Source organism: Tigriopus californicus, chromosome 6 (genome assembly GCF_007210705.1).
Source record: "Tigriopus californicus strain San Diego chromosome 6, Tcal_SD_v2.1, whole genome shotgun sequence".
Taxonomy (NCBI): domain Eukaryota; kingdom Metazoa; phylum Arthropoda; class Copepoda; order Harpacticoida; family Harpacticidae; genus Tigriopus; species Tigriopus californicus.
The window spans coordinates 6,766,068-6,793,685 of record NC_081445.1 but is presented as its reverse complement, the minus strand read 5'-3'; the positions used below and the strand labels follow the sequence as shown (position 1 = coordinate 6,793,685).

General features: G+C 43.4%; 2 protein-coding genes across 8 annotated transcripts in view; one reads left to right on the top strand and one right to left on the bottom strand.

The window, feature by feature from the left end:
- LOC131882483 (transmembrane ascorbate-dependent reductase CYB561-like) overlaps positions 1 to 27,618 on the bottom strand; it is a 37,046-nt gene that overhangs the window by 4,140 nt on the left and 5,288 nt on the right. The window contains exons 1-2 of one of the 6 annotated variants that reach the window (XM_059229636.1): positions 10,179 to 10,694; positions 9,754 to 10,043 (exon numbers count right to left, since the gene is read on the bottom strand). The exons of 3 other annotated variants lie outside the window; for them this stretch is intronic. In XM_059229636.1, coding sequence (XP_059085619.1) covers positions 9,754 to 10,043; positions 10,179 to 10,358 — 470 coding nt within the window. In that variant the 5' untranslated portion in view covers positions 10,359 to 10,694. Of the gene's footprint in view, positions 1 to 7,474; positions 8,184 to 9,753; positions 10,044 to 10,178; positions 10,695 to 20,426; positions 21,109 to 27,618 lie in introns of those variants that run through there. 2 more of the 6 variants (XM_059229635.1, XM_059229637.1) reach the window with 2 other exon arrangements.
- Positions 21,709 to 27,472, top strand: LOC131882485 (SET domain-containing protein SmydA-8-like). Of its 2 annotated transcripts, XM_059229639.1 has the most exons (5): positions 21,709 to 21,938; positions 25,071 to 25,887; positions 25,962 to 26,150; positions 26,213 to 26,510; positions 27,186 to 27,472. In XM_059229639.1, the coding sequence occupies exons 2-5, from the start codon at positions 25,087 to 25,089 to the stop codon at positions 27,365 to 27,367; spliced, it is 1,470 nt and encodes a 489-aa protein (XP_059085622.1). In that variant the 5' UTR covers positions 21,709 to 21,938; positions 25,071 to 25,086; the 3' UTR covers positions 27,368 to 27,472. The 2 variants fall into 2 exon arrangements, with proteins under 2 accessions (XP_059085622.1, XP_059085621.1); XM_059229638.1 differs by lacking the exon at positions 21,709 to 21,938 and having other exon boundaries at positions 24,610 to 25,887.

The window sequence follows — 27,618 nt, the reverse complement described above, 5'->3', positions numbered from 1 at the left end:
GATCGAAACAAAAAAAAATCGAAAATAATTAGGCCATTCCATTGGTTGGCAGAACGACGCGGTTGCTTGGTTGGTCGCTGGGTTGGTGTGGCATGCAATTTAGTGTACATGTTCCCCTGGACTGACGCGATACTTGGCGGAGTGAACATACATACTGTGGTAGTCGATCCAAGGCGACCACCACTCCACACTCTACATGGGTAGCACGAAAATGGCTGGTTCGCTTTGGATGGATATACGGGTGGATGGATTGGCACTAGCCGAATATCTCCCGTGCGAAACCAACACAAGCACAATCGTGCATGTAAAACTACCATGGTAGATTGGCGCGTTCAAGCAGGGGGAAAAAGTATGGCCGACCCGATCTCGTGTTCTGTAAGTACAGTGCATGACAGTAATTTCAGTTGAACCTGGCCAAGTGAGCTGACTGGGTTGGAGGTACGTAGGTATATGTATGTACATAGATGACTGCCGTGCCAAGGGCTTTTTGTTGGTTGGTGGGATGAATGGACGAGATTGTTCATGAGTTAGACAGGGATTCAATCGAGAGTGACTTCTTTGGCGTAATTTTCCTACACAATTTCCGAGCCCTCCTACAACATTCATATCGGCAACACAATGGCAGACTTTTAAACGAGATTTTTAAAGGGAAAACGCTCAGCACGAAACAGGCAACGTGAGATGGCAAAGCACACTCAAAGCAGAAAGCATTCAGAGTTAGAACCTAATATGATCAAAAGATCTTGCCACAAAAACAAACTTGTCCATTATTGGCCTCAAAACCGGGCTCGAGGAACTCGAGAGAACTAGTTAAAGTTATGTAGCAATGTCTACAAAAAAATGTAATTTTGTGCCTACTCAGCTGCAGCTGCATAAGCTTTGGACAATATGAAAAAAATATCATTACACAAAAATGTTATAGAAGTGACTGGGATCTTACTGCAACGCTCCAAGTTTATTAATCTAAAGATATCTTTTAAAAAAGACCCATAGTTACTCCAACCAAGAGTTGACCTACGTACATTAGTGGGAAAACCGTCGGCACCCCAAAAGTATTTCTAGAACTCCATGGTTTATCGAATATTAACTAATTATTTATCTTTAGTAACACACAGCGTATATTGTAATAGAAACTCAAACGTTAGTATTTCAAGGCATGGTTTCGTATGAGCAGTGTCCTCAATAGGAAAGTTACCTAAGCCCAGCAAAGACTTTTCATAACGTATTACATAACCTAAAAGGAGTCTGATGTACAAGCCACCAAGGTCACCTCCAAAGTGAGGAAATGATCCCAAAACTTGACGTGAGTCCACTCAAATTGAAAATGTGCTGTAATACTTAGAGTAATTACAACACTATCGACCTAGAGCATTTTAAAATGTCTGCACATTCATGGTTTAAAGACATGAGCTGATACTGTAAATGTCTACTGTAGTATCTTGATTCGCACCTCAGTGTGCAATATTCAAGGTACAAATAACTTGCCAAAATTCAAGGACTCTCTATGAATGAAGGTTCATGAATGTTACTACCGTTGGCAATTGATTTATGTTTTTAGGCCTCCTCCTCTTCCAAGCATTGGCTTGAATGTGCTTGGCGTACAGGATCGAATAACGTGAGATATAATCGCCGCCTTCTTACCGTGTTGACACTTGTTTTATTGTCACTGATGATTTTTACCACGATGACAATGAAGGGCAATAGGAAGTTGATGGAAAAAGAAGGAAGTGGGTTTTTACGCAAGTCTCTTGTCATCACAGTCATGTTCCTCAATACCGAAACATGATGAGCAACGAGGTGCGTCCCCAAATTGTCAACCACAACCTCTTTAGACTGAAAGTGTCTTGGATTCCCCGAGAAAAACTGGTCACGTCACGAGAGTCGTGAAATTGCTCGGCAATATTGTGCTCATCCACCCGTAAACATTGAGGACTTGGGGAGTCGTAATAACTCAGGAAATGGCGAGTTTTGCATTAACTACCAGGAATTTTGTTCCATAAGATGATACGTTTCACAAGTCCGAGTACAATTGCCAAAATTGTAAGTAAGTGCTTGGACACACCTCCAATCGGAAATTTACCTGACTTCATAGCGCTTGAGTGTGCCATTCCTGGATCTGGGTAGGGATCGCAAACTGACATTATCCTGGATGCCAGGGTTGTACTGATATTTGTAAGCCATTGATTGCTTAAGCCGTTCACTCACTTTGAAACAAGCAAATAAACAAGCCAAACTGGGCCTCTCTTTAAGAGTGAGTCATTCTTCCGAGAAGGTGTGTTTTCGTCATGTTCAGGTTAATCCTGGCGAATAGAATTTTTTCACTACACTGGCCAAGGAGTCGATCTCACAGTGGAGAGTCTTACTACAATCACTTCGTGCAAAGCAAGGGTGTCGGGTTACGTTTCGATTCGAAACGAATGGCTTTAATCACAGAGGAAGAAGGCCAAAATCGTATCGTTTCATATTCTTGAAAGCTCTCTCCAATGGCTATGTCTTCTTGCAAAACATTCACACACTCATCGTTTCAGCTGTTCTTTGTGTGTGCAGAGCCCCTCGGCAGCTATCGTTTGAGGATGGATGTCAAGAGTGCGTCGTGGGTTGGTTAGTTGGTTGGTTCATAGGTTGGCTGGCAGGTTTGGGCAGTCCATGAGGTGCCCATTCTCACAAAGGTATATCAAACCATTAGATGTACTCCTCTACCTTCAGTGGCAGAGTGGTGGTCTGTGGTCTAGGACAGTACAGACAGACAAACAGGCGAGAGCCGCCATATGTGTGAGGCGATCCGATCTCTCGGACGAACAACCATCATTCTTTACCTCAATGCAACTCAGTACACTTGCCCAACCAGTTGGCTTTTTAAGGGCCACGGCTGGTTGGTGCCCATGGCATAAGGTTGGCTTGCTATCTTTGTTTATGCGTACTCCGTCGGCTTTTGAAAGGTGTTGTTGAGGCCTCATTTTTTAGGATCTCAGAGAACTTGTAAAACGAGTAAAAGGTTCGTACTACCAAAAATTATCCCAAAGACAAAGTACGAGCTTGATAAATGGAATGAACCATGTCAAGTGTGTAATTTTTCCTTTGTGATGACGTCTAATGCGTTTCTTAAATACACCTGATCGGAGGACGCACATAATCCGGTGTGTTCGGTGTATTTTCTGATTGATCGCACAAATTTGCCACATCGTCAACGATGGGCCCTCGAGATGCTCATCCCACAGCACCGGATTGTTCTGGAAAGCCGATCGACTCACCAGTTAAGCCTAGTTAGCCTCTGAAGAAGGTGCTGGATTATCCTTTGTTTCCCTGACAAGTAATGCTCTCTGGCCCAATGGGCTTTTCAAATCGAGCCAGTCATTGATCTTTGTCTCAATGGGAGATAGCTTCGAGAGGCTCAAATGCAGTACAACCAGGCCTCTTTCCATAATTAGGGAGGCCCAAATCATAACCAGTCAACACGGCAAGCGATATAAGTTTGAATAGTACGTGCAAAGATTTAAGCGAACCATCAATGGTCACGTTGCTTTACGTATGTACATCATCTTTAGGGAATCAAGGTGAAGCATTATTAATTCGATCCTATTTAAGACGTCAAATATTCATTTTTGCACATGAACATGGCTATTGGGTTGTGTTGTCTAACCACCTTGCATTCAATTGCAATCAATTTCAAAACCGTTGACTGCAGATGGAACGTACCCTGACTATGTTGTGACAAATCAACCAGGAAAAATCCCACCAATTACGAAAGATCTTTCAATAATTCAACGACAATTTTTAGCAGAGAATTTGAGCCCCTTAGGAAGTGTATGATTCTTAGTCAACGGCAACCACTCAATGGACGAAGAACTCCACCCTGCGGCACCCCCTTCATTGCGTAACAGGTTCAATTCTCGGTCACAATCCCACACACGTGCTAAAAGCTGGCATCCTTTTGTCATGTGGAACGTGTTCATCAGTGTTAGTAACATACATCCCTGGGTCACGTTCAATGGAACCAAGATGGCACATGTGCACATGTGCATGTGTAAAAAACTGGAAAGGCATTGTCTCTTTCCTTCATCAAAAACGTTCTTTTTGCGCTCTACGACAGAGAATCAATGGCAAGATGAGCCAAATTGTCGTTGCTGGTATGCGTTGGTGGTAGAGGTGGTCGCACTAATAAGAACTCGAGAAGAGGGAGCTGACGGGCACCATCAAATGAGCACCATATCTTCACCACCAAGATATCTCTGATGATCTTAGTGGTCGAACTCGGCGGCGGTTGTATCGTAGGACTTGAATATCCCATCACAATACTAATCATCGTCGTAGTTACCTTTTTTAAGAAAGAAGATGTCCCACCGTCGAAATGAGTCGAAGACAGCCGAGAGTTGCTTCTTACACATGCGCATCACTTTTATACGAAAGTTCAATTGTGGATATATGTTCTCAACTTGGAGGTGGCAGATAATGGCTGAATCAGAGACATGATTGAACTTCCCCAACGCACTAGAGATAACATATTATTTTGACAAAGAGACCAGTAGCATTCTTCATTTTGTGGTCCGCATGTATGGTATATGCCTATTATGGAGAGCCTCTTCTAGATATTCGTCGTGAGATGACGCAAGATTAGGCCTATCCACGATGATGATGATAACGAAGAGAGGGCAAAGCCCGGGCCTAGAGACACGCGTTCTCAGGCGCACCCACAAAATCGCGCATAATCATTTCTTGCAAGTTCTTTCTTCATAAAAAAGTCCTTTCTTGGTGGTTGCTCCCTTGAGTCGCTCATTAGACTTCCAAATAGCTTCTTCTCAAGTGCTGATCTCCTCCGTCCTTGGACTGGGATACTGGGATCCAACGAGACCTTAGAACGAAGAGTTTTTCTTGGACCGAATCGGCTTGTTTGTATTGTGACGCGGCTGAACTTGGGAGCATTCAGGAAACCCATATTAACCAACCAATTCACCACCTAGTGTCAATCTTCCGCCTCTTCCACCTTTTTCGCGTCATCTTGAACTTTGCGTAAAGACGGGCTGTTTGTCATTCTTTCAACCGGATCCAAAGAAAATATCGCACCAACACCATCTACATTTCACTCTGCAAGCGGAAGTCACGCCAAAGAACCCGGTCCAAAGTGTGCCTGCTGACGTCTTTCGATGATTAAGATCGCTCTGGGAACAGCGATTGACCATTATTCAGTCCAGTCTTGTGACACTGAGGAAAATGCTAATCCAGACTGCTGCCCAAGCAAATCCGATCTCGCTAGTTTTAAGGATATACCAATAAATTTCAAACGGCTTGTCACAGAGCTCAAAGAGGTTTTTGGGCTGTGCTCGGCCTGCGTTGCATCCCAGCTAAAAAGTGACTTGTCATTGGAGTTGGTTTTCTTTGCCACCCACAAGAGTTTTCCAAGCGTCATTCTCACCACCACGAAAACCATCCCCACGGTTTTTTTTCTTCCTATTCTTCTCTCGCTCTGAGTGCACCTCATAGGGCTACTGCCTCCAAAACCACCAACACCATCCCAACTTCTCCTATTAGCATTGACAGAGTACCACGACCATCGAAGGATTTGCTCAGACGACGGAGACGCGACTGCTTCTTTGACGTCGACGACAACCCGAAGAATTATTGCCATTGATCTCCTTCAAGAATCCAGGACTCGTCAAGGATCGGCTCATTCCTTCCTCAGCAGTCAACAACGAAGCGGTCCTTTGGCATTCATCTTTAACGAGCAGAACGGATACCCTAAGAAATTCATCCACATACTTGTCACCTCAATCCCTTTTTCAAATTACACACTTGAAGGTAAGGCCCCTTTTAAACTTTGGGATTTAATTAGGGATCGTCACGTTGTATCTTGGCCATGAGTGCATTTGCGTACGAAAAGACAAACACAATTCCTGGATGTCGGCGGAGAAGTTCAGAGGCTTCAAAAATTGGCAACGCGAAAATGGCACAGCAAGCCATTTTTTCGATAAGAGTAATTTCAATCCTTTAGGGGATACGCGTGTTAAACTTTTTAGTGTTGTGTCCCTGGTGGAAGTTATTGCATTTCCTTGAAGGCCGAAAATGGCACTCCATGGCAAACCAATTACATCATCAGCATCAATGGCCAGGATGCTTTTCCTTTGATCAATTTGGTGGATTTTTTTAACATTTCAATCTATTTGCGGAACCATACAAGTCAAAGATGTGGATAGACTTCATACTTCATACTCATACACTTCATATAGTGTATCACTATTAAAGGGTAACTGAAAACTTGCCGGGTATCCTTTACACCCTCCAATATCCTCAAGAGCGAGCTCAATTGGTTGGAACACGTGAGCCTTCCAATGTAGTTAGATACACGAGCAAACACTGCCGACAAGAGGGGATTGATAAGCTACATCTAAATGGGGCATGTAAATATCAATCCATGTGAAGTCCCATTAACGGATGGATCCCTTTGGCCGTTAATCTGTGTCAATGGGAAAATTAATCAGATTGGTCACTTCGTTTGCAGATTAAAAAGCCATGCAGAACTCGATACGACCAACCCCGTCCTCCATCCTGCTAATCTTAAGCGTCATGTGTCTCATGATCCCTTCGAGCATTTTCGTTCAAGGATCTCCTCGAAGCACATGTCTGCGAAGTTGTCACCTCTGTCAGCAGATGTATGGTGATCATTTCCAGGGACATTTGTGCGCCCACACGTGCATTAAGCTCCGAGGCCGAGTCATCCCCGATTGTACCAACTTTCCATCGATAGCGCCCTATTTGGACCTGTCCAACTTGGTTGAGGAGAATAGTGGACCCTGAGGTCCATCCAATCGCGACTCATGAAAGCCAAATCTTGTGTGTGATATTTTTTTCTTCCTTCTATTGTGCTAATAGGACGAAGTATGAGGTACAAAGAATGACGGATTGAAGTCTGGTTATCCGCCCCTTTCTCTTCTAATTTCCTACTTTTTGTTTCAACTGTCATGCCTTTTCATTGTGGTCATGACTTGACAGACAAACAACAACCCTAAACAATTGCTCCAAAAGTAGTAAGGAACCCAACACACCCAAACCCGCCAAACTTAAACTCGAAAGCAAAAAGGACCGGTCGCAATGAAGACTGAATTTGTGAAGCTGATGATTTCCTACCATGTCTTGGAAACCAATGTATAACATGTTCTACTGCTTTTGGAATCAGATATGAAATTATGGAATAGAAAACAGTGAATGGTCTCTAAACAATCTCTAAAGATGAAGCTTGAAGAGGATCAAGGAGAAAAACGGAACTTATTAAATCTGAAAACCACCAACCTCAACTTGTGACGTCATTAATTGAGAATTTCAAATAGAAGATAAATGTCGCAACTAGCACTTTTTGGCGTTTTGAATGAACGATTTCGGTGACATTTCATCCAACAAGGAAACTTACCTGAAACAGAGGAGAGTGTGCAATTAGTGTCTAATTACTCAGATCAGGAAAGTGCCAACAAGAACTATGCCTAACCTCCACTCATGGAATTGTTTCATGCACTCCTCCTTCCTGGCTTTTAAGGTGGAATCTTTCCACCAATGACGTACACGTCGGCGAAATTTGCCCCATCGAGTGGTGGGTTCTGGAGATTCGAGTCTGTGCCCGTCCAAGTCATACTCGTTGTAGATCTCATTCTCGTGAATTACTCGCTCATTATTGACCTCCCCATTTCCGGCCTGATCTTTGGCATCGCCACTAATCGGAGGCAATGGCTCGTCCGTGATCTTTTTCGCCCCGCTTTTGCCTCGAGCACTTTTCGAGGACTCAACTCGCACAGGTTGAACTTTCGTGGTTTTGGGTGGCATGATCGCTCGGGTACATAAGCAACTTGGGTTAAGTAATCGCAAGCCTTCGATCGATAACAATACACAATAGGAGAGCAGCAACCACAACAATTATTATCACCACCACTTCCACACTCAAATCAACTCATGGTCAAGTCCAAGAAGTCATTGATCCAATGGAGAGCCAACAGTGGAACTGGAATCCCTGTCCTCGTGGAAAATGAAGCAATTTCCTCGCTTCTGGTTGTCACAACAACGGGCTGCAATACGACGACATTTTACCACTGACCGTTCCAAACGCGATCGTCTCAACTGGAACCTGAAGGCCTGAAGCGCCTAGTGAACTCGTGCACGTTCAAGAAGTAGTAAATCCTTGAGTGTCAGAGTGTCGGCCTACTATTTACCAAACTTCTCTCCACTCCAGGAGGTAAACGCGAGATCTGCATTGAAACAAGGATCCGTCTAATCGAGGCAAAACTCGCTCCTTCTTCCCCCCTTTCTCGGCCTTGGGTCCAATGCAGGATCCATTGGACCAGAGGCGTGGGCTTGCCAGACTATTTGACGACGTTGCTCACGGTTTCCACCATTGGCCAGATTTGTTCACACCTCAATCCATTGCCACTAAGCTAATCAGTGGCAAATGAAACCAACCGAGTTGACGAGGGAAACCACCACTCATGATTGAAATTGATCCCAAAATGGGAGCAAGTCATTTTTCGTCATTTATGGTCTTGAATAAGCCCAATCTAACACTAGCGTGCCACTGCCATCGAGTTCTAATGACAAGAAGCACAAACTAACAACATGAACTCGTTCGTTCCTTTTCGTGGTCGTTCGTTGTTGGACCATATTTTTCGTAATGTTGTTCCAATGGTCTTGAATGTCAAACAACAACAACAACAACAATGGGAGTACCAGTAACCACAGACAAGAAGAGGCTTTAACTTAGTCTTTTTCTTTGTTGAGGCTCAAAACTGGGCCAGATTATTTCGTAAGGAGACATTGGTTTGCAACTTCACAATCGTCAAAGGGGCAATACAAACGTTGAGAAAAAGGCTCTGACAAGGTCCCAAACTTGCAGAAATGGGAGTAATGCACAATTTCTGGGGCTGCACTTTCTGAGAACTGCTTTTTTGCCGCGGACGACACAATTTGGCCGAGGAAAACAAATTTGCCCCCCATGCGTTACAAAATATCAAATACAAAGCTTAGTAGAGTTGAAAATCACCAGCCATAAACCGCCATCAGACTGCTGCAAGTTTCTTGAAGACGAAATGCGTTTTTCCAGTGATATTTGATTGTCCTAAAGTACGACAAGAAATGGCGCAGAACTTCCATGTATCTTCTTCCTTATCAAAGTTGGACTCTTTTTTTTCAAGACAAAAGCCACTCTAAATTTGAGTGGTTTGGTTCAACCTTATCAAAAAAAACTTTGTCCAGAAAGAAGGCGACGGATCGTGGAAAGACATTGTTGCAGTAAGTTCTGCTCGAAAGCCTTCTGATAACTCTATGTAGAAGTAGACTCCTTTAGTAACATTCTTCCCAGAATAGTTATGTAAGCTCCCCATTTCAAGTACGTTTATGCGTGGGGATGAAGGGCCGGGGGGAGGCCAATGGAATGCTCCCGATTGATCACCTAGAAATACCTGTTACGGCAAATTGAAGATCAAATGATCTCGGCCATCATTTAGCTTACGCAAGCCGAGCTCTCGTCAACGTCTGCTAATTCTACACTTTTCGTTTTGACATTTAACCAATCCGAGCGGTTACGTCAGCTCTGCATCTCCACTGAACCTACTGTTGTATCATGATTTACTCGGGTGCATACGTACGTACGTACGTACGTACACAGAGTGCCCAGATCAACAAGCTCCTTTCATACACGATTATAAAAGGATCCTGCTTTCAAGAGGCATGCTAAATATGCAGTGCCCAGCATGGAAGCATCTGGAGCCCATCGTGCCCTACCTCGCGTAATTTAAGTAGCCCAGATCCGTGAACCTTTGGGTGGCAATGTTAGGATTCAGGGGCTGGGTCCGGTAGACCGCCAAAATCGGCTCCGGAGAGTCGGCATCTTTGGCTGGCAATCTGCCATTTCCGGACGAACTGGATCGTTCACTCTCATTCACACTGGAAGAGTCTGGCGACTCATCCCCAATAAACCCATGCTGCTTGGGTTGGGTCTCGGTGTTGGAGTTAGAATCGATGTATCGGGTCCATTTGCCTGTTACCACCTCAATGGTGTCCTCGGGCAGAGGCTAAGCAGTCCAAGATCGAGCTTGAAAATGAGCTACTGTCCTATTTAGTACTGCTGCGGTTCGGAAACCATTACGGTCATAAACCCCGGAAAAAAGCACAAGATCATTTTCAAGCTCGAGCTTCCAACAACTGACATCACGCATGGATTCCTTCTTTGGTGGTGGTGGCGGTGGAGGAGGTTGGTGTTGCTGTTGTGCTGATTGGTAAGTGGACGATATCCCCGGGTTGCTCGAGATCTGAATTGACAATTTGCCGTGGTTATTGTTCTCCGTGGGCACCACATGAATGTTTCGGGTATGATATTCGTCCTCCATGGTTGGACTCACTACTTTCACAACACACCCGCCACGGATTCACTCCAGAAGGCTTATCGAACTTCACATGAGCAACACCCAAAGCAAACAAGGACTCGGGATATTTTTCCCCGAAACTGGTTTGTATCGCAGACGATTTTTTTCCACTCTGTCAGTCAACCCACTCCTCTCTCGATGAATCGGTTGTAGTTGTACGAATGTATGTCGAGTTGCCGGAGTCGTAGTAGAAGTATTAGAAGAGGTATCAACAACAAGAATAGCACCGGCCGGATTTCTGCTCAAGTTAGTTGGCTGGCACTCTGCACATTGTGGCATGTGTATTGGACCATTGGTGGTCATCTACTAACTGATGATGTGTGAGAGGAGACGATTTGGAGCTGTCCTTCAGCATCTCAGATAAAATAATTGCTTGTGAGAACCAGATCTTGGGCATCCAAGGAAGAACTTGTCGTCGTTGTATGTATGTACGTACCTCCGTTGCACATCAGTAGTCGTCAACGGACCGACGAGGACAAGGAGGGCAAAAAGCACCCGCAGCTACCAATCCAGCCAATCTAGCGGGCCAAAGGGAGCCTCAGCTGAACTTCCTCCATTATATTTAGTACCACGCCCGGCGTTCTCCGCCAGCTGTGCTACGGATTAAAGGTGTTTTCCTGTTGTTGTTGTTGTTTTATTACGGTGTTGACCACCATCGGAAATGAAATGATGTGATGCCATACTTGCCACTTCTCACAGCTTCTTACAATCTGCTCAAGTCAATTGAGATTCAGGGAAGTCATCAATTCACATGCACGAGAATGTTTCCCAGCCAAACCGAGTCCGCTTGAAATTGCGAACACTAGATCTTTCTCAGATAAGGACGTATGCAAAAAGTGCATGGGGGAGTGAATCTAGAGCAACAGACACTATCAAGGGGTAAATTCTCAACTCTTAAGTTATCATTGAGCATGTACGATTTGTTCGTGCTCCAAAGCCTGCGATAGGACTGATGAGGGGGGGGGGGTTGTAAAGGAACCCCAAGGAGGGAATAAATCATGGGATCTAGGGTTGGGTCGGTCTCCGAGTTGTGTGGCGATTCGTGCCAAGAATTAAATGGCATCTTGATCGGAGGGAGGTCAGGTGTGCGGTACTGCATGAAATTCGATGAATTCGTAAGACCCCAACGTACTTAATGAGTAACCAGAGGGCAAGCACGGCCGTGAAGGGCCAATTTCAGTCACCAAACAATTGCTAAAATGTCAACTGCATGGCTGGATTAATTCATAGGCCGTTGGCAAAATGATCCCGAACGGCATTTGTTCCGAAACTATGCCAGTTATCATTTCATGCAAACAGCATATCCTGGAATCAGGCGGACCTGATCATGGAAATGACCTTCATTTGGTACATATCAATGTATCTTGCATTCAATTTCAATCTGGTTGATATATCTTATGATCTTGTCTACCGATGCTGAATTCGACCAAGATGTTTTGCAGTCTGCACAAATTCATCCGGGAATTGATTGGTCCGTCAACAGATGGTAATCCCTGGGTTTTTATACTCGGCAGTCATTCAAAGGAACCAAGGAAGTTGGCGACGAGTTCCTTCGTACTGTATTCGCCCAATTAGCCGACATTTCGAGGGAAATATTGAAAAAAAGCACCACTCAAGGACAAGTTGTCCATGATGCATGAATGCGATGGAGGATCGTGATTGTCTTTACCTTTCGTCCATGATGGGAGACACTTTCGTGATCTGGACCATGCCAGATTTGTTCATCATGGTGGCAAGCTCGTATCAGGCAAGGATTACTGCAATTCTCTCACTGTTGATCACTCAAATGGGAGCTAGCTCTCCAACGAACAAGGACCCAAATAGTAAAAAGTGGTGTCGAATGGAATCGAAGTCTCATCATCCGTCACGACGACAACTTGGGGAAAACTGAATGTGTGCCTGAGTAGGTGGTGCCTCACTCAGGGTATTGTTGGTGCTGTTGTTGTTGTTATTATTGATGGCGGTGCTGTTTCAAGCACTCTCACACACATTTACGTACTCATGGCAGTCTAAGCGTGAGGGGGACCAAATGCACCTAATTTTTTTAGCTTCCGTCCCCTTTACTGTCATACTATGACCATCTATGTTTGGATGAGTTTCGTCCCAAATTCAATGAAATTCACCGTCATTACACGAGGGGTTAACATGGGTCTGAACGACGACATAACAGTTTTTCAGCATAATGTGCGAGGCCTTTATGTGAAACATGCAATCAGCACCTCCGAAATTTTGGCCATCATGCATCATTGACTCGTGAAATGGTAGTTTAAAAAAAAGCCAACCGAAGCCAAGAAAGGGATAGCGGAGATTGAGATTGAAGCGAATGGCATTCATCCGGTTCAGCCGTAAATCATGTTCAAAACCAACTACCCAACGGGAATTTCGGGTGTGCTGCAATCCAATAGATAAAATATTGGACAACATCAGTGAACAAAACTTTGATAAATGGAAGCGAAATGGAGAATGAGGAAGCCATTCAACTACTCAACTTTGCCTGACCCTGAGCCGGATCATCAACGGACAAGGATCTAGAGAAATGAACCGATAATCGCTTAATATCTTGTCCCCAATCAGATGTGATTTGGAACAGAATCCTCTGCCAAGGACTTCTTCTTGAATGAGCAATTGCCCGGATACTTGAACAAAATCCATCATCCAAATTGAACAGATTATAATCGTGGTACTCGTCCATGAGTTTCTCCTTCCGGGAATGTTTTGCGTGTGTTCTTCGTACTAATTCCCCAACCTAATCGACAATCATTACTGCTGCACAGCTGTGTACATAGGATGTGTGCGCGCGCTTTCAGTACATGTACAGGGTGGAAAGAAATTAAGGGCCGCTCTTTGTCGCTTCTGAAAATCCAACCCCCTAACTCAAAGAATGACTTGATCAGATTGAATCTCCAGTTTTTAATAAAAGGGATTATTGAAAAACCTAACACCATACCACGAATGATCCGAATTCACTCCAAAGGAGATTGGTAACCTTCTGATGTTTGCCCACCTAAAGATTGAGTCCTGAAAATCCAGATTTCGGCCATCAGTCCGGTCTGTTCTAAAAGGATTTATGGCATTTCCATGAGGGTCTCCACTTTCCAATGGTTTGAGAATGAACACTGAAAGGCTCACCAACGTTCCTTTGTCTTTGCCGGCCTTCAGGATGCCCTTAACCTTGGTTCTGACCTTCAGACTGCGCTCACTTGAATTTTCAGACATTGTTTTGACGGCACTTTATCAGAGGGCTACCCATCGCCTCCAGGATATCGATAGACCATTTGTAATATTTCACTAGGTATTTAACAGTTTCTTTTAAGGAATGCTTGTGGTTTAATGTCAAAAAAATCTTTGAGCATGGAGAAATGTTGTGAAAAACAGCCATGGAGGCCCTTAATTTCTTTACACCCTGTACATAGTTTTATGTATGTACGAGTACGTATGTACGTCCCCTCTTCCGACGAATTCCAACTTCCAGGTAAGTATTTGATGGTAAGCCACTACAATGTGTTCCCTTGTCGGAGGTAGTGGGGGAGCCTCTGAACCATCTTCAAGTGTTCCACCTGAGTGAGTTCCACCTGAAGACCCCCCTACTGGATAGGTATAATCCAAACTCATGCATGAATACGAACCAATGAAGGCATGGCTACCAACTGGCCAATTGGTCAGTTAGCTTTACGTGTGAATTACGCAGACTGTCCGGAAATAATGGACTAGCCAGCCATTGTTTGATCCGTTTCACTGACCTATATAGTCTAAATCTCTCTAAAATATCCGATTTTAATGGTGCCATAAAACACTGGACTCTGAAGGGTTGGGTCTGAGGACCGAGTCCTGCGTTTTTGTCACTTTTAATGGATCGGAACATCGCTGTGAATGGTTGATCAATATTGGAACGCTCCAGTGTCTATGCTTTTGCTGTTTAAGGGTGGATACAGACTATGGTCAACTTTGGTACTATGATATTGATTTTCAGAGGTCAACACACGAGGATCGAACCTTGAGTTTCAGATGGATGGTAGCCAATATCTTACATGATCGTACTTTCAAAAATATAGATCTCGTCTCCGTTCTTTCATTGCCTGAATGTAATTTAATGAGAAAGAATTTCAAAATTCTAACAAATTCAAGTCTTGAACAAAGAACTAGATTCCTTTGAAGTAGACCGATTTTTGCTTTTGACAATTGCATGTTATCGTAACAAGTTAAAAACTTTGCCATTTCAATTCGTGCTTTCATAACCATCATCAAGACGTGTTTTTCAACAAATTTGCCAAGTTAACAACCATTGTCTTCAATTTCAAACGAAACATTCAAGATCATATTTAAGTGATGGTGTTTGTTTAGGCAGTGTTAGGCCGTACCGATTTGGGCTCTGTGAAGTGCAAGTAAATGGCGTTTCATCAGATGGGTCCAATTTTACTCGAAAATTAACAAAACCACTTGCTCATTACTTTTTTGATTGTCCATGCTCTGTGGCTTCGCTTACATAACAATCTTGCCACTTGCAAATCCAGAAAGAGCCCACGCAAAAACAACAAAAAACCAATAGCATCAACACCGCCACCATTTCTGTATGAAGAAAATTTCCGGATAAATCACGTCCACAACATTGTGACTGTGCGAAGTACTTTTGGCAGGCAGGTGGTGGCAAATGAACATGAATACCAAATTAAAGGTGTGCAACTGCGAAGCGTTGTACATTGTAATTGAGGATCTCTTTCGTTCGGAAGTTCAATTCATCACCTGGTCTAGGGTTGACATTTAATATTCAATGGGATCTCAAGCTCGTCCTGATTGATTGAATGCCATCAGTAGGAAGATCGAGAATTGAAGGAGATGGATGATGGTTCTCGGAGGAGTGTTTTTCTATTGTGGTGCTCTACTTGTTTCCTTGGATAACTAACTCCATGGATTCCACTTCTGGTGAGTCATGTGCGAGTGAATCATGTAAATTGCTCAACAACTACTAACACATTCTAGAGCAGAGTAGTATACGCATGTGCAGTCTTCGATCGAACCAAATCAATGGTGCCTATTGTCCCATTGGGATTCTTGTGAACTGTTAATGCAATAATGATTGGATGGTTTTCGCTCTGACTTGTCGCCTACCAACCAGATAGGGATAAAGACCTTGATCTGAATTCAGACAAATTAGTCCGTACGATGTAATCACAAGCTTGAGATTTCCTCCGGACAATGAGTTGAAAGAAGTAAATCTCCTTATCCTGTTTGACAGATGAATGAGAATTGGTTGGTCTTCCTACCTGTAGACTAGGTACTTGCCCTTGGATCGAAACATGTTGCAATCCGCCGATAATATGTCTAATGAGTCAAACTCGAAACTGAGACGAGAGGCCTCTCCGCAAGTTGGGGATCTCGTCGGTTTTTTTGTGAGATGCGGAAACCTAATCGCGCTTTCAGGTCAAAAAACTCAAAACTTTTGAGGAGTTCTCGCCATGATCCTCCTCTTCCTCCTTTTTCTCCTCCTCCTCCTCCGCCCACTCCCTGCTCGTTCATCGTTGGTTAGAGCGTTCGCCATTTTTGTGTGTACCTACAGAACGTTCGTATTTTGGGGAGAACCGATATTTGGTGTCCTCCTCCAGTTCTCTTTCCCTTCGAGGAGGGCCTCTTTTGTAAATGCCAATGATGAACTGACAATTATGCCCATCAAGTACAAGGACTCTTAAGACTTCAGGTCACATCCGGACACATTGGGAAGAGGCGAAGCTGGTACAGGGTCAGGCGCATCATCGTCGAGTACTAAACGATTTCAATCTATGGTTTTTTCTTCGTATAGGTACTTGTTGACTTTTTGATTATGAATGAGCTTCCTCCTTCGAAACTAAGACCAGTCCACGAGTTTTAACACAACCCTGTAACCCTGTATTTTCCCTGGAAAAGGGAGGAAATTGGAGAACCCACTTCATGGTCAACTCCGATCTTTACTAGATATTTGGTGGTACTTCGTGAAGGACTTTCCTTACAAATTTCTGGCCGTGATTTGAGTGATGACAGAGACATGCAGATACTGATTATTTACTCAAGACAGGAAATCTCTCACCAGAGACAAGAACGAAGTTCCTACACCGAAATGCACAGAACACAGGAATTTTCAATTGACCGCCACATTTCCCAGCGGCAGTTCTTCGTGTAAGATGTAAACTAAGTGTGAAGGAAAGAGGCGTGGGTAATTAAGCGCCAAGGTCAAACACTTTTCCATTTCCAGGTCCATTTTCTCTTTCCTCTTATTATTTTATGTAAATGCTCACACATCGAACCTGAGGGTGGTGTGCGCTTGGTCGTGATTTTCACACAGATTCTATCGCATCCATCCATCTCTTATTGTACGCACTGTATGTAGGTACAAAGACAAAGGTTCATGTGTTACTCCTTGAGTGCCATTATTTCGGTTAATTTCTGTTTCAGCAGTTTTGCTCAATAGAAATCCAACAAACAACCAAGCTCGGTGACGGTTGAACGATACGGAAAATCGTACGCCGTTTGTCTTTCTTCCCATTGAAGGGTGATACGTATGTACGTACCTACTGTACGTACCTACTGTGCGAGTACATGGTGCGTTTTGGACATGAAAGTGAGACAAATTCGCCAATTCCCTCCAAAGATCGTTACGCAGACCAGTTGTTCGACCGACAACTAATACAATCAGAGAGAGTCAATCGGCCGTGTGCGGAATCGGGTCTCGACCAGGCAATAATGATAATTTCCTCATTCTACACTCATCAACGGCCTTTAAGATCCTCAGATCATCTACTTTGATGAAAAACGCCAGATGATCACGACTTTCCCAGAAATGATGGCAAAATAATAGGTTCGTTTTGAGCCGTCGTGGTGTGAAGTTCTCATCCGTGAGCGAGGGCACAAAACATAATGCTTGTCCATGAATTTCAAAACCATCGACTTCTATTATTGTCATAATGACGGTTGGGAGATCTAGCACAAATTTCATCCGTTGATCCCACCCACGTTTTGGGGTTGAGCATTAGAAATTAATCAGCCATTTTTGTGTGCATGCTCCACTCAAACGGATGCCAGTAATAACTAATCACTTACATTCTTGAGAGAGCCATGGCCGATTCGTAGCTGTAGCGCCTCTTGATTGTCCCACCACCACTCGGGGCCTCGGAAGTGGCCAAAATTTTGGATTAGGGTAACCAGTTGTTTTGAACACAAACAGGATAAAGGATGAACACACACACACAGTCAATCACTTTCCAGCGGTAAAACGATCCTGGGTCACCCAATGTATATATACACTCAAGCTTTCTCTCGTCTCTTGTCACGTTCGAATTTGTTATCGGTTCAGAGTTAAACACGACTACTTTTTCAACGTTTAGCCCATTTGACCCTTCGGTGCTTCTGGAAAGAGATGTTCTGAAGTTTTGTTGTGCTCAGAGAAGCATCAATGTATACAATCGAATCAACGACGACTACGAACACGACGACGACGACGACGACGACGATAACGACGACGGGGACGATTCAAGCGAAGATGCCGACGACCACATCTATTACGATTAAGTCCGTCTTCATGCGCATCAAGAGAGATATAGCAAGCCTGGCTTGGATGGATCCATCTACCCACTCCCCTTGCCTGAATGGACTCGCTTCCACACCAACGTGGATTTTCTATATAGGTACATACATAGCATTCGGGTGGTGGTGGCGGTAGCCGCGGTGGTCGGGTTGGTGAAGAAGAACACCACCTTGGATAGCGCGACGAAGAGCACACTGAGTCGGATGAGCAGGTGCTCGGCCATGATACACTTGAACAGACAAGTTGAGTGCTCAGTCACATATACCTACGTGCAGCACACCCTGCGCTTCTGGGCTTTACCTCGCATGCTTCGTAGCTCAGACAGACAAAAGCACCTCAGCTCCCTCTCATCTCCTGGCATGTGTGCATGTGTCTATAAACTGCGAGATAGATTTGTTCAGGGACCGACTTACATGTTGTTACTGGAGGGATATGTCCCAAGGGCTACTTTCGCTTTCTCCAGCCCTAGACAGATCCTAAGCAATTAACTCAAGACAAAGCAAACGAGATGATCCATCTATCCATCAAAGCCAACTGCTAGCTCATAATTCGAAACCTCAACAGATGGATTGTGACCGTACTGCTTGGCTGCTACCGAGATTCCAATCCATACAATCGTTGAGAGTCTGTGGCAACTTCCCTCAATCCCTCACACATGCTTATTTATTCTCTCTCTCTCAAGAAAAGGAACAGGCCGATTTAGGGGAAAAACTGGCTTTGAGTACTGAACGTAATAGGCATGTCAGCCCATTCCTCTCTCTGTCTCTCTGGGTCTTTTTCTGAAGCACTCACATCTACACAAGTTTTCCCATCGTTCGCTCTATCGACAAGGACCTCCAAAACCAGAATCTTCACGAAAAGGCACCAAGCGAAGAGTTGTCGTCGTCCCGTCCAGCAGCATTAGGACGATCTTTTGAGCATCTGGGATCGAGATAGGTTCAAATTAGAGCGTTTACAATCCCCGACCACCAAAGAGGGATATTTATTGACTGAGATATGGTGTGGAATTACCATGTACTCGTAAGAAACAAATAACTCGACTCATTTGGCATTCAATCGTTGAGTAACGTGACGACGAGATGTCCATTAAATAATCATCCAGTCTGAAGCGTTGTTGTCAGTAGTGGGTCTTGGGAATTACTTGTCGTCGTAATTGAAGTTGGATGCCCGCATTTGTAATATTTCGATTCATTCTTCACAACTTGAGGAAGAATTTGGAAGCCAACCCTAGAAGGTGGCCAGTAAGCACTTGCTTGGTCCGATCATGCAAGAGTGATTCCGGAGGAAACCTATCTACTCCACACATAGATATATATTGCACGCATGCACACACATGTTTCGACCGATGGACGAATATGCTTACAGCTTACGATGGACGAATATGCCTACAGCTTCACATCTGTACGTTTGTGTGTATGTGTGGTGTGTGTGTCTGTGTGTGTGTTCTTCGCCAGTTACAAAAGATGGGATTCACTTGGTTTGTCTCTACATCTGGTTAGCGAGGTGAATTGTCGGTAATATCTGGAGGGATCTTTTCTCCCCGAGCGAACCAGAGTCGCCATGACTTTGCAGAGTATTGAGGTACTGCGGTGGTGATCCAACCAGGCATTTCATATCAATTGCAGGTTTTTGTCGATGAAGGTAGAAAATTGTAGATCGTCGCGCTAAATGGAACGCGATCGCCTTTATTACGTACTATAACACATGCAACTAGTGGAGCTACACCACTAGCAAAGCAATGCTCCATTGCAAAGGGTAATGTTCTCTAGGCGAAATGATCTGGATATAACCACTACTAAGGTGGAAAATTTTGGCCATTTAAGAAAAAGAACAATGGACCGATGAGAGGAGATTTCTTGGAATTTCATTTTACGGTCCAATACGCCTTGTCCAAAACGAAAACAAACCATATGAGCTTCCGAGACGATGGATCAGAAATGTATATCTGGCTAAGACATTCTTCTGAAGTGGACGGACAGTTTTTCAATAAGAAATGATATGTTTGATCCCAATCAACCAAATGTGTTTTCCTTCCCCAGATGAGCTAAAACTGGTTTTATAAAGTACACTTATATGCAATGAGGGATAATTATCAGTGCTATCAAGGTTCTGGGTTATTCTTCGAACTCTGCATTGAAAAGCAAAAACGCGAAAGTTAGTTCTTATACATTATAGCGCTCTCATTCAATTGGAACTAACGGTAGAAAAAAAAAACGGAGTGCCCGTAACTTGTATCAATGTAAATTGAAATTAATGTACAGCACGTGATACATAGCCTTTCCGAGGAAAAAACAGCCAAAACTCCTCATCCTAAGCCTTTCCTCCACTTTACCGGCATATTGACAATCGATCGTAGATGAGAAATATAATCCATACTTTTTAGGGACGTAATTTTCTCTTCGGCCGGAATATTAGACGCGATATTTAGAATACGTACATATATACACAGACAAATAGTACTTGTGTCTCTGTCATCTTACCTTAAAGTGTAACTGTTCAAAGACGGTTGCCTCGATTTGGTTAAAGGTACTCCGCGAGAATGGAACGAAGATCGCCTGGATGAGGCTTGAGATCCCACGGGATAAGCCCCTCTGGGGAAAAGAGATCCGTCAGCGACATCCGCAATAGCCGCCAATACCTGCACCGTAGCTTGAATGGGCTTAGGAGGTGGCAACTGATCGTAATTCACCACACTACTGAAGTCTTCGCGGGTCAGTTCAGTGGGCTTGTCCCTGCGCAACGTGTGATGACTTCGGAGGGTGGCCGTATCCTCGTCCTCAAGTCGGTCATTTTTCAAACTACGGAGGGTGGATCGAAGCACATCCAATCGGTCGTCTCGACTTCGCAAGGATTGTAGGCTGGGTTTGCGACTCGAAGGTATGAGACGGGCCAATGGGTAGCGGGTTGCCTCTTGGCCGTGATTGGACCTCAAAGAATGGCCATTGAACTTATCGAAACTGTTGGAGATCTCCATTCTAGGCCACTTAACTTTATACTAAGGACGACGAACACGGGATTGTCCTGATTCATTTGGAGTAATTTGTTTATGTTTAAACGCGACCAGTTTTCTTAATGTTTTGGTGGAGGCTACTAAAAACAATCGAGGCCGAGTCAGTCTTAAGGCCAATTCATTCATGAGACACACAAAACAGGCTTTATTGATAACTGGGGAACCAAGTCTCATATTGTCGCCGATATTTTTGCACGGGGCTTTCTTTAACCGCTTTACCCCGACACTTCCATTAAAAAGTCAAACCGGACTCAGCGCAACGTTTGACTTTTTCATTGACGCAACCTAGTTAAGCCTCGAATTTTCTCTTTTGGTCCAAGGCGTTAACTTTCTCTTGTTTGCTTTGAATGCCCAATTTACATGGTAAGATGAGCTCTAAAACTGTTGACATCCCATCTTTCTTCAACACGCCACAACCGCTTTAGAGTTTTCGAAGGGAGAGTTTTTGCCTGATAAATTGATCGGGCAGAATTGTGAGGACATATGTGCTCAATACCCATTCAAATTATGCACCTTGACACCACTGAAATGCAACGACGAGTATAAAACGACGAAGCATCATATTGATGTCCATTTCATCATTGCCAAAGGCCGGAGAGAAACGTATTGAGTAATTGACAGAGCGATCTTTGTCAAATTCGTCTTCGATAGTTTTTGAACAACATGGTCGCAATCTTTTCATTCGCTACCTCGCGTTTTGCCTTTTGTATATTTGTATGTACGCTAAGCATGCTCAGATTCTTATTCAGAATGCAGCCGTGAGCACTTTAACTTGAAACTGAGGGAGCAATCTGAGACAAGAGCTTGAGCAAAGTGGGGTGTTCGGAATGGACCGCGATCCCAAAGCGCAAAGCGAGGCACAAGGAAAAGCCATAAAGGGTCAATGTGCATGAATAGGGTCGATCTGTACTGTGAGATCGAATAGAGAGTCGACAGGTTATTGTTGTGACACGAACATTGACGATCATTGTTGGAAAATAAGGTATCTTTTTCTACATTCATTTTTGAATTGCACTGTGTTTATTTCCAATGGTTTATTGTTCAAATAGGGTGGTGTTAAGTTGCTCAGTTTTGTTGGGAGGCTTGCTTGCAATTTAGAGCGTGATTTAGAGGAATTGATTTACAAGGAACCGTCCTTCCAGATCCGTGCCTGAACTAGAAAAATCATAATCATGGACGTTTCCGAAAATGAATTCAACACATTTTCGTAATATTTATAACATTTTACTTGGCTCAACTTGCAATGAGCCAAGATCTGAAATATGTCATGTTGGGCATGACAAGCTCTCTTTTCAAGTACGGAATGGGACGGGCGTTAATGATTCACGTTCAGCGACAAATCGCTTCTGATTATGTCAGACATTTTCAAGACAGCCTTGTTATCGCAGTGAAGTGAATGGATCGGAGATTCCCCTAGCTCTGGGTCCACATGTTTTTTTCATGTGTATGCTCGTTCTGGATTGGAGGACAAAAAAGCTTTCCCTCCCTCAAAATTAACCAAAATAGGTAAATTTAGGGCAATCGAGAATCCGTGCTATGTACTATGTTGTTAATTATTGGCACGCAAGCTTGGTATACACAGTGCTACTCTCCCCACAGAATACACTGTATGTGTTACTTCACCAGTCAGACAACAACTTTTTATTTGAGACTGGATACTTTGTTAATAAACCTTCTTTCATCTCATATATAGACGCAGGCTTGGGTCGTCCAAAATGAGCCAACATCAGAGCTATTTCAGAGAAAGTAAACGAAATGTAAAAACCGACTAAGTCAAGGTTGAGTTCTTTCATTAAATTGATTGGGCATTTTCTTGCTTTCAAGACAAATGTTTGCACCTGATTTCTTGCCTGATGACAAATATTGAGCACTTCGAAAACTTCGAGAACAGAACGAGTTTGGGAGACTATTTACGATAGGTTCGTTAATCGTCATGCTTTCAAATGCTCAAATATTACCAATCATAATGAATTCAGGTTGAGTATAGTGGAGAGGTACTTCTGATAAGGTTTTGAGGACCTTGGAGCAAGGAAGTCTCCCGAGATCATTAGCAATGAAGGAAAAAATGTAGTGCGACAGTCCGACATTGGGCATATTGAGGAGGAAAAACAGAAAAAAACTTCACAACAAACTCGCACCGTGATCCAATTGAATTTTGAACTATGGGGACGTTTAGGCAAGCTCTGGCAGGCTCGTTTGTTTGCTCGTACCAGTGTCAGTGATGCAATTTTAGGGCTGCAAACACGTTTTTGAGAAGCTGACCCTTCTTTCCCATTGCTGTATGAGGAAAGGTAATCGTCGTTAAAACCAGTTTGAAACGCCAATTTTGCATGACTGGCATTGGCAGGCAAGTTTGTTTGCTGGTACCGACGCTTGCCTAAATGTACGAATACTAGAGTGAAGTTGTCTTACAAAATCCCCAAAATGCCATTTTAGGTGTAATTCTTTCATTGCGCTATTATTTCGGCTGAATATCAGAATACTGTTTGCTTCAACAAACCAGCAAATCAAAAAGAAAATGACAAATTAAATATATGCGCAGGGCAGGTTGGCTGGGCAATATATCTATAGTTTTCAACTGACTTGTTATCAATTATATTTCAACTCGTTATTGCGAGAATTATATCTCATTGAATGATATTCTTTGGGCGATTGGGAGCCCACTCTGGGTTCAAGGCCCAAATTTCAATTTACTGTTTCAGAAACTAGATATCCTAGGTATGTTTATCTGCAGACATTATTCCTCCACCCCGAGGAGGGAGACAAGACAATACCGATAACTCAATACAGTTGTTCCAAAATGCCTAGAGGCAAATGGCGGGCGGGAAGATTTTCTCTATCACAATTACACTGAAACATGCACCCTTCAGTTTTCATTTTTTCAAGTTCGTGTTTGTGATGAAAATTTGAAAGCAAGTTTCTAGAATCGCTAATCACTACTATCATTTGCTTGACATCACCTACGGAATTAGAAGAATAACAAATATACTCACTCGAAGTGTTTTGAATTAGAAAAATCTATCTTACAACGCCGAAAGTACTTTTTTCACGACTCACGGATTATAAGAGAACGCCAGCACTTTATACCGGTTTAATAAACGTCAGGTCATGAAACGGGTGTCTGGAAACCCGTTTTTTACACTAACCTTGATTTTAGTAGACATTTAATATGTCCAAAGCTTTATTTTTTGGCAAGTTTAGGTCCAACATCTTCTGTCAAGTGACTTGATCCAAGTTGCTCGGACTCGAATGTCGTTTGGCTGTCTTTTGCCGCCTCATTAGTAGCTCAATTGCCCGTTTACTTGACAAGGAACTTCGCCGAAATCCTAATCCAAGGCGCATAAAAGAAATGACGTGTAGTAATATCTACGGAGAAAGTACACATATCGTACAGGTCTTGCCCCCCCCTCCCCCCACACACACGTACGTACGTCTAAAACCTAGAAACTTACATCAAAAGAAGCATTATTAATCAAAAACTGAGAGATACTAGTGCACGTGCGCTACGTATATCACTTTAAGCTCTTTGATTGATTTGGTATTGATGGCCTTTGATCATTTGACAATTGCGAGTAATCTTGTTTACATATTGCAAGATAGAATTTTTGTTACAAGTTAAATATCTGAACGTCGGGTTCTCCGTCTTTTATCGAGTTCAGTGCTTTAGGATAATATACTGACAACTTCAAATGTTAACTCAATCGTCAAAACCTGTGGGAAAATTGCCTTACTTTTAAGCAAAGACCATATCTTGCACAGGCAAAAAACATGACGAAGACGAAACAAGTGGTTTGAACACTGCTTTGATCTTAGACCTATGAGCAGTTCAAGCCATTAGAGAGTAATATCCTTAACTAATGAATAGAATCATTCTATTTCGCAAATTTGCCATTTCGTAGGCATTAACGCTTTACCCTATAAAGATTTCTACTCGGTGCGCACCCCTATTTCTGACACCATCAAATCTTGCTTCGCTCGAAGTGGTCATTGTTCGAGTGGTCCTCTTGAAGTCGACATGGGATTGCTCACAAACATTTGAATGTAGAGTCAGACGCAACAAGGGCCCTAATATGTCTCTCATCCACAAGCATTTGTCCAAGACTCCTAATTTCAGGAATGATCCGATCAAAATGAACACCAATGGAAGCCTGAAGCAAGAGGTCAAACTCAACACTATTGGTAGCGTGATTAAGTCGGTGAGCTATGAGATCAAGTTTAGTGCCAATAAAGGTCGAGGAGCGTTCCTATTGGAACCCGTGGAGGCTGGAAATCTCGTATTATTGGAACAAGCCGCCGTAATTGGTCCTAAGCAGACGTCTCCACTGGTGTGCCTCGAATGCTTCACCAAGCTCAGTACCAAAGATCTCGAGTATTGTTGTTCGAAATGTGGTTCCACCTTGTGCCAGTCTTGTTCCAACCTTGAGTTGCGGCCTCTCCACGATTCTGAATGCCAAATCTTTCAACAGGCCGGTCACCGGTTCAATCCCAGCACTGAAAAAGGCGCAAGAGCTCTGTACAACATTGTGACCCCATTGAGGTTTCTCTTGAGAGCGGAACGAAATCCAGAAATACTCTTCCTCCACGATAACGCCGAGAGTCGACAAGACACTTTGATTTATTGCTTCAATCAGGTCACCGTGGCCCGAACCCTTCGGGAGCAACTTCAACTGAAAGAGAGATTTAGCGAGGCTTTCATTCACAAGGCTTGTGGGATTTTGGATACCAATTGCTACGAACTGGGATGGAACCAGTTGCAAGCTCGAGGGCTCTTCTTGGATATTGCTCATATCAACCATGACTGTGTTCCCAATTGCTTCAAGTTCTTTGACGAGAACAACAACATGTGCGTCATGAGCGCTCAAGACTTACAACCAGGCGACGAACTGACTTTGTCCTATACTCCGCCATTGATGTCCACTCCATTGAGACAGGTACGATTGGAAACATGAAGTACTCACTCCTCCAAGGAAATTCCTCTTTCAACTTACGAAGTTATCAAATTTAGGTCATTCTTCAACAAACGAAATTATTCGTGTGCCACTGTGCTCGATGCCATGATCCCAAAGAGTTGGGAGCCAAACTTGCCGCCCTAAAATGTTCCCCATGCGGAGGCGACGTTCTCCCAGAGAACCCGATTGATCTCAATTCCGACTTTAGATGCGAATCCTGTGCCACAATTGTTCCATCCGAAAGAGTGAGAACTACAAAGCCAGGGAATGATTGAAGAATGTCTCACGGAAGATCTCGCCAATTTAGGGCAAGATGATGCTGGATACGGCCATGAAGTTCGTTGGGAAAGGGAGTGGGAACACCCAGGTGTCCGGCGACACGTTCGATGTGATCCAGCATCTCGGGAGGTTCCTCCGCCCAACGCATAATCTGATTGTTGATCTGAAGCTGCGATTCCTGAATCAATTGCTCATGGAAGTGGAACACGATCTAGAAAGTCGGGACACGGCTGAAACACAGGAGAAATTGGCCCATAGCCTGGGATTTGGCCTCGATCTGCTCAACATGGCTGTGATAGTGAATCCTGGCAAGAGTCGACTCCGAGGTATTTGCACGGAAATCTTTCATTTTGGCTGACCTCAGTTGATTCGCAAACTTGACGTCTGACAATGAATTACTCGTCAGAAAATTTACTCAATGAATTCATGGAAAAAGATTGGGTTTTCTTTCGCTCACGGTACCCACAAATGCATTATAAGAGGTTCCATTCAATACAGTACAGGAATTTGAGCACGCCAAACTCTTAATGCATTATTGCCCTGATAAAGGACAAACGTTTCATAAGCAGAATGATCAAAGCGACATAATTGGCCATGGCACACAAAAGTCGACCATTAAAGTTAGCTTCAGGGAGATCCTGAGCCCATTTTTTTAAAGCGAAGCAGTGCATCTTTGATCGAAAAATGGTCGTACTAGAGTACATAAGTTGAATCCTTTCCCGATCTAAAATTCACTCCTTTGCTTTAAAAAATGGCGTCTGCTTGTCGCACACAAATCCAACCATAGCAAACATCCCATTCTTTACAAAAGTTCCGCTCTAGCTTTAGGATTAATTCTTTTGCTACAGTTGTCTAATCTAAACAAAAAACAAATTTTCCCAATGTTGTCTGATTTAACATGTTAAAAAAGGCCAAAATGGTAAAATTGAAAACACAATCTACAATTTCAGAAAATGTAATACTAAGAAGAAATTCAATATTGTTTCTTTTTTTCTCCATAGGAATAATTTCGGATCTGTACCACAAGTTGGACAAACATGTCATTAATGGCCAAGATATCAAGTGTGAGATGGAGGCTCTTATGTCGGAAAAAGATATTCAGGCCCAATTCAAGTTTGATCGAGGTTTCCACGCCAACAATGGAACTACATTACTGTCAAATGGGACTAAATGCCTGGGATAGGCCAGCCATAAATGCGGGCCAATAAATTAGGCTCTTCAATAATTGTCACGCCACGATCTCGTTACAATTTCATGGTTGAACAAACAAAGTTATGGAAGAACATCATCCATTGGGCCATAATATCATGAGTAACTTTTGAGCTTACAAAGGGTTCAGACTAGCTTTCGGGTGGCGACGGTATTTCATCTCACATAGAAATAGATTAGCACCCGAATGATTTAGAGTCCATAAAACGATAAGAACTTCAGTGG